General features: G+C 37.4%; 1 protein-coding gene across 3 annotated transcripts in view; it reads right to left on the minus strand.

Annotated features, from left to right (window-relative positions):
• Nucleotides 1-14,467: 14,467 nt before the first annotated feature.
• Nucleotides 14,468-22,105, minus strand: part of SANBR (SANT and BTB domain regulator of CSR) — a 69,778-nt gene continuing 62,140 nt past the window's right edge. Inside the window, exons 17-23 of one of the 3 annotated variants that reach the window (XM_007189699.2) lie at nucleotides 21,253-21,344; nucleotides 20,479-20,496; nucleotides 19,950-19,978; nucleotides 19,798-19,871; nucleotides 19,226-19,314; nucleotides 17,237-17,328; nucleotides 14,468-16,347 (exon numbers count right to left, since the gene is read on the minus strand). In XM_007189699.2, coding sequence (XP_007189761.2) covers nucleotides 16,311-16,347; nucleotides 17,237-17,328; nucleotides 19,226-19,314; nucleotides 19,798-19,871; nucleotides 19,950-19,978; nucleotides 20,479-20,496; nucleotides 21,253-21,344 — 431 coding nt within the window. In that variant the 3' untranslated portion in view covers nucleotides 14,468-16,310. The remainder of the gene's footprint in view (nucleotides 16,348-17,236; nucleotides 17,329-19,225; nucleotides 19,315-19,797; nucleotides 19,872-19,949; nucleotides 19,979-20,478; nucleotides 20,497-21,252; nucleotides 21,345-22,105) is intronic. The other 2 variants (XM_007189698.2, XM_007189700.2) reach the window with 2 other exon arrangements.

Raw genomic sequence — 22,105 nt, forward strand, 5'->3', positions numbered from 1 at the left:
GCTACAACAGACTTTCCCTCACCTCCCATTATCCATAATCACATGCTCCTGCTTAAATGAACCACTGGCAAGGGAATCTGAATCACCATTACTAGGCTGGACTAATCAAAATTCACCTTCTGGGGCTAGTAAAGGGTCAGCTTCCTTTACAAGCATTTTACCACTTAATACCTGAACAAAATTGGAATTCTATTAGCAAAGAAAGAAGGGAATGGCTGCTGGGTAAGCAACCAACATTATCTTCCACATAACACTCCTTAATTTGATTGAATAATCTTTAAAGATTTCTTTAGATAGCTCTGTTTTCCAGTGTATAGGAAAGTTAAAAGAATATATGTTATATTTAGTGGATTAATGAATTTACTTCACCACATTCAGGGATTTGATTTTTATAAATCCAATTATAACCAGTTCAAACCTCCACTCACAGTCCCCTCACTCCTTTGAATCACATCCATCCCACTGCTGGCTTCCCTGGACACATAATTCATTTATCTAGTCACTGGCTTCCTCTCAACCTCAGCAGTCACTGAGATGGATTCACATCTTCATCTGATCACCATCTGTGTGGCCCAGTAGAGACCAAGGTATAGCTTGAATGGAGTAGGAAAGAAGGGTGAGCGATGAACAAAGGGATTGCAGGGACGACCCTGCCCCCTTCCCACATATGTTGATTCTAAAAGTGGAAAACCAAACAACAATGTTTACATTACTATGATTGTGTAAATCCTGTTCACTGAAGAGCCAAAGACTTTTTTCCCTGATTGTACTTTCTTCTCTGGTTCCAGCGCATGACTGAAAGAAGGTCCTCTTCATGTCTCTCCTCTGTTGGGTCCCTTGTTTTTTGGGTAACCACACCTTCTTTTCCTTTTGTTGGTGTATTACATACACAAATAACCTCCTGAGACAGTATGTATGGAAGGTAAACTTCCTGAGTCATTGATTAACTAAAGATCTCTCCACTCTGCTCTCATACCTGATAGTTTAGGCACAGAATTCAAGATTCAAAGCATTTTCTATTGTCTTCTTTGCCTTGCTCCATTGTCCTCTACTTTCCCATGTTGCTCTTGAGAATACAATGTCATTTCAATTCCCTGTAATTTGACTATGGCTTGGTTTTTTCCCTCTGCAGAAGGTTTTAGAGTCTTCTCTTTATCTGTGGCATTATGAATTTCACTACGATATAGATACACCTTGTTTTTTCATTCTTTTTTTGGGGGGGGGCATCACTTACTTTTACTTTTTATTGTAAAAAGCACATACAAGAATTTTAAGAAATGATTAATATAAGACAAATCAGAACCACGGTTGAGTTATTAAACCCCTTTTTGTATACATACACTAAAATTCCAAAAGTAGAATATCATTAAATATGAGAAATATGGTAGCACTATCATATATACACAGCTCACACAGAGATCTGTCTGGGTCATCTCTGAATCTTTTATGTACATGCCATTGATACAAAAAGCCTGCAATTGAACTTCTACTCTCCAGTTGTCCTTTTCCTGATATATATGGTTAAATATTTAAGGAACTTTAGAGATATAAAGAAAATGCATTGAATGCTAAGAGCTCTATGTGCTTTACTCTGAACAATTGTGCACTGTACCTTGGGAAAAAACTTTTGTAGTCCATTCCTAGCTAAGGTAGTGGAAGGCTCTTCTAGTTCCTTTTTAGTCAGTTTATTTTTTTCCTAGTCAGTTATTTGAGGGCGAAGTACAAAAATAGCTTGGGAACCAAATCCCATTTTTACATTGTTAAGTTCATTATAAAATGCCAATCAATTTTTAAAAGTCACTAAAAGGACACTTTCTGTAGCAAAAAAGGGCTAAGTTCAAGTTTTTGTTGTTTGACAAAGACACAATAATGCAATACATACGTCATATAATCATTACAGCCTAAAGTGAAGTGTATGCAGTTCAGGGAAAAACAACTTTGCAATTATTTGTTTCTCGTCTCTGTCCCAAACAATGAGGAGAATCTCTTGTCATTTTATCTATGTACTTCTTTTTTAAACCTTAGTTTATATGCTGAAAGTTTACTAATCTATTTATATTCAAAACATGTAATGGCACTTTTCTAGACACAGTGGCTTCTCAGTGGTTTAGCTGAGTTCTTCTGCATACAATGAATTGACTTCTAGGTAGCTGACAACTCCTGGGTGGGGCTCTCTCCTAGAATGTTTGTTTCAGTGTGAATGACAAGAAGCTGGGCACAATTCTACCAGATGCCCCAATCCAAGTCTGCTCTTCTATTTTAATTTCTCATTTCAGCCAGTAGCTCTTCCAAGAAAAAAATCTTGAGATTATCCTCAATTTTCCACCCCTGTCCTACCATTTCGTAACTCAATTTCCAAGTTTTGTTGATTTTATTTCCTAAACAGCTCTTGACTCTCATGCTTCCTATTTCATCCCCACTTAATCATTTTATGTGTCAATTTGGCTATGCTATAGTACCCAGTGAATCTATAATTGAGACAGGAAGGAAGAGGGCAGGGCACAACCATTAAGAACAGGATACCACGAAAACCGGTTAGAACCTGCTAGGCCCAAGATGGCAGAAGATTCGACTGCCAATAGACCTTGAGCCTTATTATACACTCATTGTAATATATTAGCATATACTAAAGGACACACCCACAGGTGCCATGACAGTTCTGAGGCCGACCATAAAAGGCCAAAAAGTGGGTGGTGCCCCAGTTCCTGGAAATCCCCACTCCTTCTCCAAGATAGTTAGAATATTCCTGCCACTTGTTAACCTGTGAAATTACCCAGTCCATAAAAACTAATCATCCGCACACCTTGAGGCTGCTCTCACCTTCTGAGATGGCCCAAACTCTGTGAAGTGTGTTATCTCTCTAAATAAACCTGCTTTCACTTTACTATGGCCTGCTCTTGAATTCTTTTCTGCATGAAATGAAGGACCCTCACTTGGTGGCTGGTCCCAGGGACTCACTCAAGACATGGGACAAGACCATCCTCTGGTGCTCCATTTTTTCCTACAACATAATGATTTCAAAATAAAGTTTTTAAAAATAAAAACTAAAAAAAAAAAAAAAAAAAAAAAAAAAAAACTATATAAAGAGTTATGCTCAGAGAAGCCTAGCTTCTCCAACCCTAACCCCTCTACCTCATTCCTGCTGCCCATTGATAACCAGTTTTTTTATTTTTTGGTTGATTCCTGTTTCTTTTTGCAAAAATAAATAAATGTGTTTGTTGTTGAACTAAAATGGATATATTGCTAAGTAAAATAGTGAATATATATATTTTTTTAAAATAAATTTTATTTATTTATTTATTTATTTTTGGCTGCATTGGGTCTTTGTTGCTGTGCGTGGGCTTTCTCTAGTTGCAGCGAGTGGGGGCTACTCTTTGTTGCAGTGCGCGGGCTTCTCATTGCGGTGGCTTCTCTTGTTGCGGAGCACGGACTCTAGGCGTGAAGGCTTCAGTAATTGTGGCTCACGGGCTTAGTTGCTCCGTGGCATGTGGGATCTTCCCAGACCAGGGCTCGAACCCATGTCCCCTGCATTGGCAGGGAAGCCCCACCTATTAGGATTTTATTCAAATGAAAGGTAAACTTCTATTGTGTTTGAGCCATTTTGGGATTTGCAGTTAGAATTACCTTAAACCAGAATTTAGTGTGTAATAAATTCAGCATCTCAAACTAGTGGAGGAAAGAATTCTATCCAATGCGTGTTTATCGACACCTTGGAAACTGGGTAGCCATCTGAAGAAAAATAAAGTTGCATCCATAGTTCACACATTATACCATGGAAACTTTCAAATGAATCAAATACTTAAATGGGAAAAATAAAATCATACAAGTTCTAGAAGAAAACATGGAGAATTTCTTTATAGCCTTTAAATGTGAAAGACCTTTCTACATGTGACTCAAAATCTAAAGTCATGAAAGATTAGATTGGTAAATTTGAGTAGCTAAACATAAAAACTCTGAATGGCCAAAAGACACCATTTACCAAGTAAAAGTACAAATGATAAATAGGAAACTTCTTCACTTTGTTTCCTCAGCCTTAAGGGTTGTGGCTATACCTACAATTACTCTAGTACCTCAATGTCCTCTTTTCATTTTTTAAATCCTCCATTGCCTGTTTAATCAATTTCTTTTTTTTTTTTTTTTTGGCTGAGTGGCTTGTGGGATCTTACTTCCCAGACCAGGGATCAAACCCGTGCCCCCTGCAGTGGAAGTGTGGAGTCCTAACCACTGGACAACCAGTGAAGTCCCTAACCAATTTCTAATATTAACACCCATCTACTGAAACACCTAGTATGGTTTCCGTTTCCTGACATGCAATCTTTTTATAGTCTTTAATTTTTAAACCAGGTAAACTATTTTTAAAAAACAAGGGACTTCCCTGGTGGCTCAGTGGTTAAGAATTCCCCTGCCAATGCAGGGGACACGGGTTCGAGCCCTGGTCCGGGAAGATCCCACATGCCGTGGAGCAAGTAAGTCCGTGCACCACAACTACTGAGCCTGCGCTCTAGAGCTCACGAGCCACAACTACTGAGTCCACATGCCACAACTACTGAAGCCCGCGTGCCTAGAGCCCGTGCTCCGCAACAAGAGAAGCCACTGCAATGAGAAGCCCGTGCACCACAATGAAGAGTAGCCCCCGCTCACCGCAACTAGAGAAAGCTCGCGCCCAGCAACGAAGACCCAACAGAGCCAAAAATAAATAAATAAATAAATAAATTTGTTTAACAAAAAAGAAAAAAATAGAACAAGGTAGTTGGACTTAATCAGATATAAAGGCCTTTAAAAAGCCATAGTAGGGACTTCCCCAGTGGCACAGTGGTTAACAATCCACCTGCCAATGCAGGGGACACGGGTTAGACCCCTAGTCCAGGAAGATCCCACATGCCGTGGAGCAACTAAGCCTGTGCGCCACAACTACTGAGCCCGTGCACCATAACAAAAGAAGCCACCGCAATGAGAAGCATGCACACCGCAACGAAGAGTAGCCCCAGCTCACTGCAACTAGAGAAAGCCTGTGCGCAGCAACAAATGCAGCCAAAAAGAAATTAAAAAAAAAAAAGTTAAAAAAAGAAAGCTGTAGTAATTAAGACAGTGTAGTTCTAGCACAGGATTAGACAAAGACCAATGGAACAAACTAAGGATCCCAGAAAAGCTTATACATAAATGGAAACATGATACTACATGACAGGCAGCATTATAAGTCAGGGAAGAAAGTATGAATGAAGCTGAAATCATTTTATATTTAAATGGAAAAAAATAAGAATCAGATCCCGGGACTTCACTGGTGGTGCAGTGGTTAAGACTCTGTGCTCCCTCCCAATGGATCAACTAGGGTTCAATCCCTGGTTGGGGAACTGGATCCCACATGCATGCCACAACTAAGGAGCCCGTGAGCCACAACTAAAGGAAACTGCCTGCTGCAACTAAGGAGCCCATGTGTCACAACAAAGGAGCCTGTGAGCCGCAACTAAGGAGCCTGAAAGCCACAACTAAGACCCGGCGCAACCAAATAAATAAAATAAATATTAAAAAAAGAAAAAAGAATCAGATCCCCACTTTGTATCACACACGAAGTCAATACCAGATAGATTAAAGTTCTAAGTGTGAAAAGGCAAAACTTTAAAACTTTTAAATTTATTTTTGGCTGTGTTGGGTCTTCGTTGCTGCGCGCGGGCTTTCTCTAGTTGCGGTGAGCGGGGGCTACTCTTCATTGCGGTGCACGGGCTTCGCATTGCAGTGGCTTCTCTTGTTGCAGAGCACGGGCTCTAGGTGCACGGGCTTCAGTAGTTGCAGCACAGGGGCTCAGTAGTTGTGGCTCGCAGGCTCTAGAGCGCAGGCTCAGTAGTTGTGGTGCATGGGCATACTTGCTCTGCGGCATGTGGGATCTTCCCGGACCAGGGCTCGAACCCGTGTCCCCTGCATTGGCAGGCGGATTCTTAACCACTGCGCCAACTGGGAAGTCCCAAAATTTAAAAACTTTTGAAAGTAAATATTGGTGTAAATATTTGAATAAGAAAGGATTCCTTGGGCTTCCTTCGTGGCTCAGTGGTTGGGAATCCGCCTGCCAATGCAGGGGACAAGGGTTTGAGCCCTGGTCCGGGAAGATCCCACATGCCGCGGAGCAACTAGGCCTGTGGCCACAACTACTGAGCCTGTGTGCCACAACTACTGAAGCCCGCGTGCCTGGAGCCCGTGCTCCGCAACAGGAGAGGCCACGACAATGAGAAGCCCGCGCACCACAATGAAGACCCAACACGACCAAAAATAAAAACAAACAAATAAATTAATTAAAAAAAAAAAAAGAAAAAGAAAGGATTTCTTAAATGAGACTCAGAAAGTACTAACCATAAGGGAAAAAACTGTCAAATATGACTACGTTAAAATTAAATTCCACGAACAAAGGCACCTTAAACAAAGTGGAAAGCAATGCCACAGTCTGGAAGAAGATATTTATAGTGCATAGAATCAATAAAGGATTAGTAGCCAGATTATAAACATATCCTACAAAATCAGATTTTAAAAACTCAATAGAAAAATGGGCAAAGGATATCAACAGGCAATTTTCAAAAGACTAAACACACTTGGGCAATAAACATCTGAATATATGCTCAACCTCAGTAATAATCAGGAGCATATAAATAAAAATAACAAGTCACCATTTCATACTCATTAGACTAATAAAAATTAAAGTCTATCAGTACCTTGGTAACCATTCACAAACATTCAGACCCTAAAGGTAGGAATGGGGATGCTTTGAGGTGATCACGCCTTGTTTTGGCCAATTAAATGTGAGCAGAAGTGATGTCCGTCACTTCTGTGCAGAAACTTTCACAGCCAGAGTGGGAGCCCTTTAGTTCTTTCTCCCTGCCTCTCAGAAGCATGTGTCAGGATGGATCCTCTCAGCCCAGGTCCCTGAGTGACTGCGACGAACGGCCTTTCACTGTTTACCTGCACTGCACTTGCAGCAAGTAACAAACCTTTGAATTAAGTCACTGGTGGTTCTTGGTTATTGTGGCTTAATTTAGTCATCCTGACTGATACAACCTTCATTGTTGGTGAGGAAGCTGAACAACAGGGACTCTCACATACTGCTAGCAGGAGGCCAAGATGGTACAGCAACTCTGGAGAAAAGTTTGGAAACTTTTAGTCAATTTGTGCAACTCATATATGCACAAGGACAATGATGGAAAGTTTTTATTGCAGCATTATTTTAAGAAAAAAACTGAAAATAAACTCACTGCCCACTGACAGGAAATAGATATATACATTTTTGTAGACTCATAGAATAGATGACTATAGAGTAGCTAAAATAAATAAACAGAAGCTATCTGTCTCAAAATGTATAAATCTCAAAAACATAATTTAGAGTATAAAAAACCATATAAGGAGATGAGTTCACTATATAAAGTTTAAATAGTATATTATGTTATGGATACATAGTATATGTAGTAAAAGTATAACAACATGCATGGGCATAATAAACATCAAATTCAGGGAAGTGTTTACTTCTGGGGAAGGAAGAGCTAGAAGCAGTGTTATCTATATAGGGTGAGGGTATTTGAAATGCTTCATTTCTTAAAAATATATATATATATCATATTATTATGTTAAAATGCTGGGTGGTAGGTACCTGAATGTTTGTTGTATTATCCTCTGTACTTTTCTGTCTAGTTGAAATATTTAATAATAATTAAAAAGAAAACACAGGCAAACAACAATGAAAAGAAAGAGCATCTATAATTCTGCCTCACCTGCTCCATCCCTGAAATGACCTCTATTAACATATTGGTGTAAACCTGTCTAATGCTGCTCTGTGTCTTTGTGTCTCTGCCCAGCTGGCTAGGAGGAACAGGGTGGCAAGTCTTCAGATAACTGCAGTGAGGCCAGTGCAGAGTTTCTCAGGCTAGATATTTTGGACCTCAACTTACTCATTTAGAAGACATAGTTTTGCTAAGTTAAAATATTTATTAAAAGGAGAAACATTTCATTATTCTATATTTAAGAATTTGCATTAATTCATTTCCCATCACTTATTTTGATTTTTTAAACATTTTTCCTCTCTCAATTTTTCAGAACTATTAGACTTCTAAATGCATATAAAACCTTTAGAATAAACATATAAAAAGCATGGCTATGAGAATAGACAATTCTGGCATTGAAGAAGGGCGTCATATTTAAGCTTGATCTTTTAAGTGGTGTTTCTCGTTTTGTTTTTCTGCTTTTCTACCTTTTTCTCATTTGCCTTCTAGGATTCCTTATTAGCTAAAATTCCTCTTGTCAGCTCTTTCCCCAATATTCTGTTTCCTTCTACAAACAATATGCGTATGCACACTTGGTAAGGAAGACTAAGCAAGCATGAAGCTTAATGTGATTAAAACTATGGTTTCCTTGAGCTTTTAGCGCCGCCTTGTGGCAGCACTCTGATGTCAGAATCTATGCTTTCCCGATTTCTTTTTATGCTCCTGAACACAACTCTGACGGAGGTTTACAGTATTAGTCATTTAAAGATATCATGTCACATAGCAGTATGGTTCTCAATGTGTCTGCAATAGAGTCACCTGGTGACCTTTAAAAAAATACTAACCTAGGCCCACTCCAGAACCACTGTCAGAGAGACTTACACTGATTTGTTGGACAAAGCTAGATGTCATTTAACAAATATTCAGCTATCGCACATCACTTACTGGGAAAAAGTCATGTTTCTTCCCTGAGTATATGACTACTTAACATTAGAAATGAATAATGCACTTTAGAAATCCCCCCTCAAGTATTTGTTCCTGATGTAAAATAATTCTGACAGTTGCCTACGTTTCTTGCTGAAGTTTCACTTTTTCTTAATTTTTTTTGAAATTCTCACCGGCATGTGGGATCTTAGTTCCCCGACCAGGGATCAAACCCGTGCCCCCTGCAGTGGAAGCGTGGAGTCTTAAACCACTGGACCGCTAGGGAAGTCTCTTGAGAGTCTCATAATTTCAATGGTCAATAGCTTCTGGTTGGCTCAATTTTTTTTTTTTAAAGAATTTTTGATGTGGACCATTTTTAAAGTCTTTCTTAAATTTGTTACAATATTGCTTCTGTTTTATGTTTTGGTTTTTGGCCGTGAGGCATGTGGGATCTTAGCTCTATGACCAGAGATCAACCCGTACCCCCTGCATTGGAAGGCGAAGTCTTAACCACTGGACCACCAGGGAAGTCCTCAATTTTTTTCTTTAATTTGGGAAAATATATTATCTACAGACAAGCATAGTCTAAAACAACCTACCACTCAAAATTAACAAATGTGAACACTGTTGTTTGTTTCGTATATAATTTTACTAACACAGCATAAGAGTTGGTTGGGGAGTCAAGGTCAATAACAACAACAAAAGCAGTGAGAACATCTGACTGCTAAAATGTGGCAACGTTGTGAATGCAACACGATTCAGAGAAGAGAGAGGTCAGCAGATTCATGGAGAAGGTGACATTTGAGCAGGGACCTGGAGCAAGGGGAAAACTTCAATAGGTAGCAAAGCAAGAGAGCAATCTAGATGGGAGAACAGCATGAGGCAAGGCCAAAAGTGGGAATGAGCACAACATAGTTATTTCTAAATGATAATGGTCTAATAATATTTTACATTTTTTGAGCACTTACGTATGTCAGGCACTGTTCTAATTGCTTTACATGCATGTGTTAACTTGTTTAACATAGCAATACCGTCATCAAGGGCACATTGCTCAGGTCATTCTTTTCTGTTTCTCTTAGACAAGTTGCCATGTCTGAGACTCAGTTTCTCCATCTGGAAAAAAAAAAGCAGATAATACTGTTCTGTGCATGGATATGTGCATATAGGTAAACACAAGAAGAGACTAAATAGAAAATGATATACCTGTTAGGGTAAATTGGTAGATAAATGGTAACTCTATGTTTAATTTCTTTCGAGGAACTTCCAGACTGCTTTGCAAAGTGCAAAATAGCTGCTCCATTTTACATTCTCACCAGGAGTTCATGAGGATTCCAATTTTGCCACATTCCTGGCAACATTATTAGGTGGCTTTTTGGTGATAGCCATTCTACTGGGTATGAAGTGGTAACTCATGGTTTTCATTTGCATTTCCCTCATGGCTAATGATGTTGAGCATCTTTTCAAGTGGTTTTGGCCAAATGGCCATCTTCTTTGGAGAAATGTCTATTCAAATCCTTTACCATTTAAAAAACTGGGTTGTCTTTTTTAAATTTTGAGTTGTAAGAGTTCTTTATAAATTCTGGATATAAGTCCCTTATCAGATATGTGATTTGTAAATATTTTCTCCCATTCTATAGGCTGTCTTTTCACTTTCTTGATTGTGTCCACTGAAGCACAAATGTTTTTAATCTTGGTAAAGTCCTATTTATCTATTTTTCCTTTTGTTGCTTGTGCTTTTAGTGTCTTATCTAAGTATCCATTGCTAAATCCAAGGTTGTAAAGATTTACCCCTGTGTTTTCCTCTAAGAGTTTTACAGTCTGCTTTTACAATTAGGTCTTAGATCCATTTTGAATCAATTTTTTGTATATAGTGTGAGATGGGGTCTAACTTCACTCCTTTGCATGAAGCTATCATTTTCCCAGCACCATTTGTAGAAAAGACTGTTCTTTCGCCATTGAATGGTCTTGGCACTATTGTTGAAAATCAGTTGGCCATAAATAGATGGGTTTATTTCTGGACTCTCAGTTCTGTTTCATTGATCTGTATGACTAGCCATATGCTAGTACTGCACTGCCTTGATTACTGCACCTTTGTAGTAAGAGTTGAAATCAGAAAGTGTGAACCCTTTGTTCTTTTCCAAAATTGTTTTGGCAGTTCTGGGTCCCTTGAGTTTCCATATGAATTTTAGGATTGGTTTGTCAATTTCTACAATGAAGCCAGCTGGAAATCTGACAGGAACTGTGGTGAATCTGTAGATCAAGTTGAGGGGTATTACCATCTTAACAATATTAAGTGTTCTGATCCATGAACATGGGATAATCTTCCCATTTATTTAGATCTTCTTTAATTTCTTTCAATGATATCTTGTAGTTTTCAGAGTACACATATTACACTTCTTTTGTGAAATTTTTTCTTAAGTATTTTATTCTTTTTGATGCTATTGTAAAGGGAATTTTTAAAAATTTAATATTTATATTTTCCATTGCTAGTATATAGAAATAAATTGATTTTTGTATATTGATTGTATATCCTGAAATCTTTAACTTAATTATATGTTCTAATAGTTTTTTAGTGGATTTCTTGGGATTTTCTATATACAAGATCACGTCATCTGTGAATAGATATGGTTTTACTTTTTTTAAAATTTATTTTATTTATTTTATTTATTTATTTTTGGCTGCGTTGGGTCTTCGTTGCTGTGCATGGGATTTCTCTAGTTGCGGTCAGTGGGGGCTACTCTCTGTTGCGGTGAGCGGGCTTCTCATTGCGGTGGCTTCTCTTGTTGCAGAGCACGGGCTCTAGGCGCATGGGCTTCAGTAGTTGTGGCTCGCGGGCTCTAGAGCGCAGGCTCAGTAGTTGTGGCACACAGGCTTAGTTGCTCCGCGGCATGTGGGATCTTCCCAGACCAGGGCTTGAACCCGTGTCCCCTGCATTGGCAGGCAGATTCTTAACCACTGCGCCACCAGGGAAGCCCTACTTCTTTTCCTATTTGGATGCATTTCATTTTCTAGCATGGAAGACAAATTGCAAACCAACAGACAAAAAAGAAAGAAGGGGTTTCCCTGGTGGTCCAGTGGTTAAGACTTTGCCTTCCAGTGCAGGGGGTGCAGGTTCAATCCCTGGTCGGAATCCCACATGCCTAGGGGCCAAAAAACCAAAACATAAAACAGAAGCAATATTGTAACAAATTCAATAAAGAATTAAAGAAAAAAATAATGATGTAATAATGTCAGATTTGTGATTTGTACAGAAATAAACTATGATGCTGTAATGAGAGTGACTTGGGTAGCTACTTTAGATTGGGTGCATGGAAATGCCTCCTGTGAGGAAATGACATCTAACCTAAAATCTGAATTATAATAAGGAGGCTTCTAGACAGTGGGAACAGTAATGTGAAGGAGCTAAATGGTGGGAATGAGCTTACTTATTGGAGGACCAGGTAGGCCATGTGACTGGAATGTAGTAGCAAGAGGGGAAAGGAGACTGAGAAGCAGCCAGGGGCTAGGCTGTGTGGGACTCTGTAAGCCCGGGCAATGGAAGTTGGATTTTATTCTAGGTTTGATGAGGTGCTACTGGAGTGTGATGTGATCTGATTCACATTTCAAAATTACTGTAGTTGCTTTGTGAATACGAGAGGTTAGAGTGGGAGCTGGAATCACTTAGGAGGCTTGGAGATGTTAATAACTTGGAGTGATGGATTATGGCGATGGAGAGAAGCAAATGGATGTAGGTTTTATATCAGACTTGCCGATGAATTGGATGTGGGGAGTGAAGGAAAAAGAGGAATTATGAGGAATTTCTAAACATTCGGCTTGTGCACTTGAGTGGGCAGTAGTGCCATTTACTGAAGGAGCAGGGAGTTGGTGGTGGGTTGGGGAGATATAACACAAGTCCTGCTTTTATTATGTTAAGTTGGAGACACCTACTGATATTCCAGATACAAATGTCAAGTAGGCACTTGGATAAACAAGGCTAGAACCACAGGGAGTGAGCTGGGATCACTGTTTTCAGTTTGAAGGAGCTGCCGGTGAGCCAGGAGGCACTCTAAGAGAAAATGTTTCAGGTAATCCAAGGTAAAATTGTTTCAAGGTGTTGGAATGTGCTGATAGGCTTAGACTTCAATCCCAGTGTGCAGATTACTTTAGCTCCCTGAACTTTCTTCTCCACCTATAAAATGGGGATAATACCCAATTTGGGGGTTTATTGTGAGACTGAAGGAGATAAGGCACTTAAGAGAGCTAGCAGCATTCTCAGCAGCTACTAATTTAGCAACTACTCTTCTACAGTTTGATAAGAACTACTCTTGTCATAGACAAGTAGTAAAAGCGAAACTAGCTACGTTTTCTCAAGGAAAGATAATCTTGGAAGGAGAGCTGCTATAAGACCATGCTGCAGCCTCACTCTCTCCTTCAGTAAACCTCTCTGAAGACAGCCCAGGTCACTCACCACCACATAGCAGGAAATAGTTTTCCTACCCCTTCCTACAAATCCTGTTTGTACTGCTTAAATAAGGCAAGAGGTTTAGTATAACGAAGTAACAAACGATGTCACAGCAACCACTGAACTATTATGTGCCTCTTTTCTTTCTTGCATTAAACAAACACACATCAGTCTTAGCAACTCAAGTTACAGGAAGAGGGATATCAATCTCCCATCTTAAAGACTTTTAAAGGCACTTCCCAAATATTAAAATAATGGAATTCCCTGGTGGTCCAGTGGTTAGGACTCCACACTCTCACTGCGAAGGGCCCGGGTTTAATCCCTGGTCAGGGAACTAAGATCCCACAGTGCAACAATAATAATAGTTAACATTTCTGGAGGCCTTACGATTAGCCAGAAAATACTGTGCTAATTGTTTTAGATCTCTAAATCATTTACCTGCCCCCCCAACAGTCCTATAAAAGTGGAAATAATATTATCCCCATATCATCCTCCCCGATAGATCAGCTTTAAATGAGAGAGTTAGCCAATTAGAATTGAACTGGCTAGGGACTTCCCTGGTGGTGCAGTGGTTAAGAATCCACCTGCCAATGCAGGGGACACGGGTTTGAGCCCTGGTCAGGGAAGATTCCACATGCTGCGGAGCAACTAAGCCCATGCGCCACAACTACTGAGTCTGCGCTTTAGAGCCCGTGCACCACAACTACTGAGCCCGTGAGCCAAAACTACTGAGCCTGCGCGCCTACAGCCCATGCTCCGCAACAAAGAGAAGCCACCGCACTGCAACGAAGAGTAACCCCCGCTTGTCACAAATAGAGATAGCCCGCGTGCAGCAACAAAGACCCAACGCAGCCAAAAATAAATAAATTTTAAAAAAGAATTGGACTGGCTAGGTATCCCCAGTGCCTTTTAACTGAGCCGTGTGAAAAGGTGAGGTTCATAATAGTTCTTTAAGGAATAGTTGAGGGTTGAAGAATTAACTCGAGGTACTGGAGATAAAAGGGTTTTTGTTTGTTTGTTTTTATACTAAGATTTGCCTGTGGCAGATTAGCATGATAGGGCTTCAGCCTCAGCTTCCAAAGCACTTAGCATATCTCACAATACCTGGCTGAGTGTTCTGAAGAAGGACAATAACAAAATGACCCAACAGTATGGAATCAGCACTGTTACCAAATTATCTTTTCTGCAGTATTTTACCCTTAAATGTTTTGTTGAATCTTTACCAGGATAATCTCATTTAAAACAACCTTAAAATTTACAAAGTTCACCTCTTCCATGAAAACCTGTGATCTAGAGCCCATCTGAACATTTTTGAGAAGATGGAATGATTCAGATCAAGGGACTTTGCAAACAACTTTTGTCATTAATGTTTATTTCAATTAAATAAATGTGAATTCAGAATTAATGGAAGATAAAACCTCAAAGTATTTGGCAAAACAAATGCTATTACGAGTTTGATTAAAATGTTTGTGGTACCTGTGCTTGAATTACAGACGTCCACAAAATTAAAAGCACATTCTGAAGAAAATCAAATTCTGATAAATTCTGTTTGTAAAAATTCAGCGGTACAGTCCCCCCAGGGGAGAAGTAATTTGCCTTGTTACCATCAGTTAAAAATCAAATGAGCATATTTTCCTCTTTTAATTGTGACCATCACAGCACTGTAGAACATGTACGAACCTAAACCCTTTTGATCAGAGTAAACTAAACAAGACGCTGGTATTTAACAGGGCGTACAGATCATGTAGTATAAAACATTTTCTTTTGAAAATAAAAATTTTATAATCTGTTTCAAAAATATCAAACAATTGAAAAATATATCGACTGCAACAAAATTTCCAAACAGAAGTTCAAAAATCTTGGCAAAGCCATACATAAAACATCAAATAAAATCTAGCTTCACTTACCAACTAAAACACTCATTAAAAATAATGATTTCTGTATGTCTAAACTGAGTGTAACACTTGGACGTTTCAATAGAAATTGCTGTTCTGTCATACACTATTAAAGTCTGTTCTCTAATTTGAAGAAATTTCAATTATAAGGCAAAGGAAGACTAAAAATAGAAACAGTGCATCTTAAAGTTTTTCAGAGACCTACATATAAGTAATTTCCAAACACATAATTTTTATATGCTTATGGTTTGGAACAAATTTTCCCTGAGCACTCTTTCTGCTTGGTTAGAAAATTAAGACATGATCTATAGAATAGAATTTGATTTTGATTTTTCTTAAATATATGCAATTTTTCATCCATCAAATGTATTTGGGAATCTTTCCTTCTAGACATCTCTAAAGTAATAACTAATTATAACTGTTTTAAGGGGCTATTAGAGTGGCTATAGAAATATGGTTGAGTTTTAGTGCCCTGAGAACTGTACAGAGGGTGTCTCATACAACTGAAATGATTTACTAGCTTTAAAGTTATCAACGGTTATTTTAACAAATTCAGAATGGTACTAGCTTCACAGAAGAAAGAGGTAATAATCAGTAATTCCAGCTCAGATGACCAATAATAACTACTAAAAACTAAAAAGAAACAAACCAACAACAAAAAAACACAACTAAAAAAAAAAAAGAGTTGGATTAACATTGTGCTTTCTATGGAATAATGCTGAAAAAAATTAAGGCTTCTGCCCAACACAGGAACTACTTCATCTTGAAAATTTATTTAATGCAGTCTTGAGATCTGTAACTCCTTAATAGTCATGCAAACTTAAAATTAGCATCACTGGAAATTTCATCACACAAATTGCAGTTCTCAGTGCTATCCCAAGATTTACAGCCCAAAAGACATACTATAATTAGTGCACATGTACCATACCACTACCAGCTGTGTTCCCCTAATTTTTAAGGTCTTAAAAAACTCTTAGCTACTTGAGAGTTTAGACCTCTTCTCTTTCAAATAAATAAAGGATAACAAATACTAGGAGCCTTAACTATGCAAATTTGTAAATACTAATTTTCTACATAGCCTAGCATCACACCAAAGGAAAATTAGGTTTAAGAAGTTTCATATTTACAATTAGATTTCATAAGACCTAACTATATATTTCCCTTAGCACTACGATTTATGTGGCTTGCAAGAATAATTAATAAATAACTTAAAACATTTAGAAGTCATCGTTCTGAAGACCTTCAAGAAGTGATGAGCAATTTCAAATGTCCAGAGGTGAGTCTTCTGTCTTCTTAGTAATATTTTAAGGTGCTTTACGCAGGCCGACCTTGACCAAAACGACTTTTAGACCTAGATTTTTTAAACAGAAAAGAAGGTCAGAGGTGCTTCTAAAACAATAAGTTGCCACTGCTTTAGGTCATGTTTGCTTGACAGTGTCAAAGTTTAATGAAACTTCATGTAGCTCCATAATCCATTTTCAAAAATTCTTGGAGATGTATTTTGGAATTCAGATATTTTTTAATTTGGGGGAAATAATATGTACATATATTGTATATCATGAATCTGGAGCAGTGCCCCACAACCAAACACATTAATACTTCTTCAGTGAAACAAATGAGCATTTACATTAAGTGGGATAAATAAAAACTATAAATAGTACCACAGTAGCTCAGGTCAGGCTTGAGTTGCCACAAATGTATGAAAAAAGCTTTTGGCTTTCTGAGCTTTCTGGATTTCAGAATTGCAGATAAGGCATTTGGATCTGTAGTATTAATAATCAAATCTCAGTAACTGTTAATCTTTCAAAGAAAATCTGTGCTGTAAAATGACACAGAACATACAAATTAGATTTTATTAAGAGAGATAGAACAAGAAACAAGAAAGGTTTCAATGATTTATATAAAGTAGTAATATATTATCTACAAATAGTATAAAAATTCTGCTAATTCACACTATAGCTTACATTTTTATCACAGTTGGATCAGAACGGAGCTGACTCAATAAACAAAAAACTTTAAAAAAAGTATACTTTCATTAAATTTTGTGATCATGACCTTTTAAAGTCTTAACTTTTAAGTTAAAATCTGGTTCTAATTAATGTCTTGATGATCAAATCCCTGAAACAAAATAAAACCAAACTCAAATTATGTGCTTCTAGTGTTCATATGATTTTTCCAAAAAAAAAAAAAAAAATCACTTCAAAGCTAGTGGCATTCTGAATTCATTTATGCTGATTCACCTTGTGTTTTTCTCTGAGCTGCTTTGCCGTGCATTGACTGGCACTGAGGCCTTGATTTGTGCTTCAAGCCTGGAATAAATACCTCCTGCAAACTGCAGAGTAAAGGAGAAAAATTAAGTTATTATCGTTAAGGAACCAGTAGAAGCTCTGCTTTATTGAAATGGCATTACTTGTTAACTTAGAAGTAATTTTATTTTGATTTTTTAAATTCAGGCTCTGAGTTACAATTTATTTTTATTATTTTATATCAGTAAAATTCACCCATTTTAGTGCACTGTTCTGAGTTTTGACAAGTGCATACAGTTGTGTAACCACTCATAATGGAGACATAAAACAGTTCAAACACCCCAAGAAAATCCCCTTGTGCCCCTTTTAAGTCCAACGATTTGACACTACGCATTCCTGGCAACCACTGACTTGTTTTATGTCCCTATACTTTTGCATTTCCCAGAACATGATATAAATAGAATCATACAGTCTGTAGCCTTTTGAATCTGGCTCCTTTTGCTTAGCATAATGTGTAGGATATTCATCTATGTTGCAACATGTATCAATAGCTCATTCTTTTTATCTATTCTACAGTCTTACTCATTTATCATGTAAAGGACATTTGGGTTGTTTCTAGCTCTTGGCAATTCTAAATAAAGCCACTGTAAAGATATGTGTGAAATGATCTGTATGGTGAGTAAACATTTAATGCTATAAGAAACAGCTAAACTGTTTTCCCAAGTAGCCATTCCCTTTTGCATCCTTACTAGCTATATACGAGAGTTCCAGTTGCTCTATATTCTTGCCAGCATATTTAAAAAACTTTTTTAGCTGCAGAGCAACTAAGCCCGTGTGCCACAACTACTGAGCCTACCTGTGCTCTAGAGCCCTCAAGTCACAACTACTGAAGCCTGCACGCCTAGAGCCCATGCGCTCCACACAAGAGAAACCACCGCAATGAGAAGCCCACACACCACAACGAAGAAGAGCCCCCGCGCGACACAAATAGAGAAAGCCCACGCGCAGCAACGAAGACCCAATGCAGCCAAAACAAAACAAAACAAAACAAAACTTTTCTAGGCATTCTAGTGGGTGTATAGTGGTATCTTGTTGAGGTGTTAATTTACATTTCCCTAATGACTAATGATGTTGCATCTTTTCCTGTGCTTATTTGCCACCTATATCCCTTCTTTCTGAAGTGTATGATTAATCTTTTGCCCACTTATTGTCACTGGATTGTTTATTTTATTATTGAGTTTTGAGAATTCTTTATATATTTTGGATACAAATCCTTTACCAGATAAATATTTTACACATATATTCTCATAGTTTATGGCTTGTCTTTTCGTTCTCTTAATAATGTCTTTCAAAAATAAGTTTTAAATTTTGATGAAGTCCAATTTGCCAATTTTTTTCTTTTATGGATAATGCTTTTGGTGTGGTAGCTAAGAAATACTTGCCTAACCCATGGTGATAAAGATTTTTTTCCTGTGTTTTCTTCTTGTAGGGAAGTAAATTTTTAAATAAAAGAATTAGGGGCAAGTGTAACTGTGAATACATAATACTGGTACTAATGATGATACATAATGTTATGACTAACATGTAATTCCGTAAGAGTACAGGTATTTCTTGTGATCATTTTCAGCAAGATAACATCTTATTTTAAAGATAATGTCTAAGTAGTGCATGCAGAGTTGATGAAAATTAGCAACTTCCAGGGGGTCACCCTCTGGACAGTCTGCAGTGCAGAGTTAATCTGCTCTTGGTTGGACATTACACTTTCAGTAACAACGTACTTTACTATGTGTGTTATAGAGAGGACCTATGGACTGTAAGAGGTGGTGAAAAACTTACGTGAACAAACAGGCTAACTGGTACAGAATATAAAAAGACATAAAAAATGTAGTCTTTTAAAATTATAAAGCATCTTTATACTTATGATGAAAATAAAGTAGGAAGGCATATCCAAGCAAGGACAGTACACGAGTAAATAATTCTTACTTCTTTTGCTTCCTTTGACTTGACTCGGTCCAGATCACCCAATCTCATCTTTATTAGGTGCCCTGTAATTTCAGACATCCGCCGTTGATCTGAAGGTAAAAATTAATAAACCTTACTTTTTATGAGGATGTTTTATTACTTTTATTTCTTAAAGAAGATTGCAATCATCAAGAGTTTATGAAAATATCATTGGATATTATTTATAGACACATACACCTATTTATCTTTGAAGTATTTTAGGCTGCAAGTGGCAAAATGGCTCATATACAGATAACTGTGCAGCTTTTAATATTACTGTAAGTCAGCCTAAGACATATTCAGCCTTCTTGAGAGTGAAGTAGTGGGTGAAAGTCAGTCTGAGAGGTCTCAAAATGACAGATACATAAAACAACATATTATCTACTGGGATTGTCTAGTAATGAAACTCTGGTTGATGCCTAAGGGAATGTGCTAATTCTGGGCCTTATTCCAGTTGGAATCTTTAAAGCTATTCAGCATACTTCATAAAATAAAAGATTCCTATCATTGCTATTTAGACCTCATTTGTACATTACACAAATAATAAAACTTACCATCTTCTCTTTGCGCATCTTGGTTGAATCTCAAGGATCTTGTGGCATCCCACTTATTCTTCTGCATACTCACACTATTGAAAAAATTAAACAAAAATCAGCACTGATGCTTTTACAGTGAACATCTGACTGGATTAAGGAGCAATACTCACATGAAAGGAGACACATCTCTAGAAGTTGACTAAAAAAAAGTAGACAACATTAAGGCCCAATTAGAACATATTTACTGATTAGCGTTATAGGTAATACAAAAAGAGTTTACATTTATTGGGTGAAAGATACTGTACCAAGAGCGTTACAAGCATTCTTTCACTGAAGCCTTGCAACTAACATGTGAGATAGGTGCTACTATTATCTCTATAATAAACAGCTTCAGAGAAGTTAAGAAACTTGTCCACAGAGAAACAGACCTAGAATTTGAACCCAGTTTTATTTGTCTGATCTGGAAGCCCCCCACCTCTATGCAATCTTTTAGAATTCACTCATTCTGTGCCTCTGGCCCTTAACATGGAGATGAACGTACAACCCGTCCAACATATATTGTGTGGAACTTGTTTGAACTCCAGCTTTTCACACATTTTTAGAATCTATAGTTTCTCTTTTAGCCAAACATTCTCTTTTGCACATTCTCTTTTAGAATCTATAGTTTCTCTTGTAGTTATACTGTTCTCTTATTCCTACCTGGCTTTTTACTCCTTCCTTTGAAGGCATGGGGAAATAAGAATAATTTTAAAAGGTCATAAAATATTTATTTTAAAAATTTAAAGCCTACTTATTTTTTGAGTAAGTAATACTGGCTCAAAATTCAAGAGGTACAAACAGCACATACAGTAAAAAGCCTCTGTCCCCCAGACATTCAGTTCCCTTCCTTAGAGGCAACTAATTTTATCAATTTCTTGTATAGCTTTCCACAGATATTTTATGGATATACAAGAAAATTCATATATATTCCTTCATCTATTCTACACAAATGGTAGCATAATATGCCACTATACATACTGCTCTGCACTTTTCCTTTTTTCTTTCTTTTTTAATTGAAGTATAGTTACTTTACAATGTTGTATTAGTTTCTGGCGTAAAGTGATTCAGTTTTATATATATATATATGTTCTTTTTCACATTCTTTTCCATTATAGTTTATTACAAGACATTGAATATAATTCCCTGCGCTATACAGTAGGACCTTGTTGTTTATCTATTTTATATATAGTAGTAGTTTGTATATGCTAATCCCAAACCCCTAATTTCTCTCTCCCAAACTCACTTTCCTTTTTTCATGTGTCAATATACCTTAGAGATCTTTAATCTCGGTCTTTATAGTGATTCTTCACTCATTTTTACACTGCTAGCATTCCACTGTGACACTCATTACTCTTCTTTTTCGAATTTTTCCTGGCTGTACCTGCTTATTTCTCAATATGAACTTTAGAATAGTAATAGATAATTTAGTGTTACCTTCTCCAATGCCTTTTCTTTCTTCTGACCACAGGGTGAAGACATCTGCTTTTTTGGTTGTTTAGTGAATTTCTTTGGCTTCTCCTTTTTCCCTGATAACAGAAGGTCAATGTTATGAGCATAAGTCCCATATGCTTTTCCCATGCACTTGTCACATTCAAACAATAAAACCACTGAAAAATAAAACATTGTTTTTAAAAACTAACAAATTACCTTGGGATAAAAAGTAAATATATGGAGAAATCAAACTAAAAGTGCTTTACAGAGGTTCATTTTAATTACTTTTCTTCTTTCTACTTGGTAAAAATCTTTGCAGAAAAAATGAGGGCAATGAATTCCAAGTGCCAGTGAAATTAAATACAGAAAAATGTTGGGGAAATTATCCATATTTCTTTCTCTGAATCTAATTTGACAGTGGAGTCACACCTCCTAATTCCAAATTTTTTATATAAAAAATAACTATAACCCAGAAAAACACAATCTGAGAATGGGAGGAGAGAAGAGCTCACAAAAAATCTTTAAAATGTCTTTTGTTCATGCAGGAGGTGGGCTATGAAGGTAAAAATGGAGGTAGAACATAAATGATCTTGTGAAGAACCAGATCTGGGACAAAGTATATTTGAAACTAAGGCATTCCTGCAGTCAGTATTCTGCTTTACTCTGGCTGACAGTTTAGTGGAGAAAGGAGAGAGGCAAAAAAGAGGGAGGGGAAAGAAATATTTCTCTAAAAACAATGTTTGAAGGTTAAGAATAGCACATTAGATCATTGTTTCCCAAATGTCAATTATTTGTACACCACCTTCACACTTTTTGCTCTATCTTAAAAGGGAAACTTTATCACTACCATAAATGA

The sequence above is a fragment of the Balaenoptera acutorostrata genome, chromosome 12 (genome assembly GCF_949987535.1).
Source record: "Balaenoptera acutorostrata chromosome 12, mBalAcu1.1, whole genome shotgun sequence".
Classification (NCBI taxonomy): Eukaryota; Metazoa; Chordata; class Mammalia; order Artiodactyla; family Balaenopteridae; genus Balaenoptera; species Balaenoptera acutorostrata.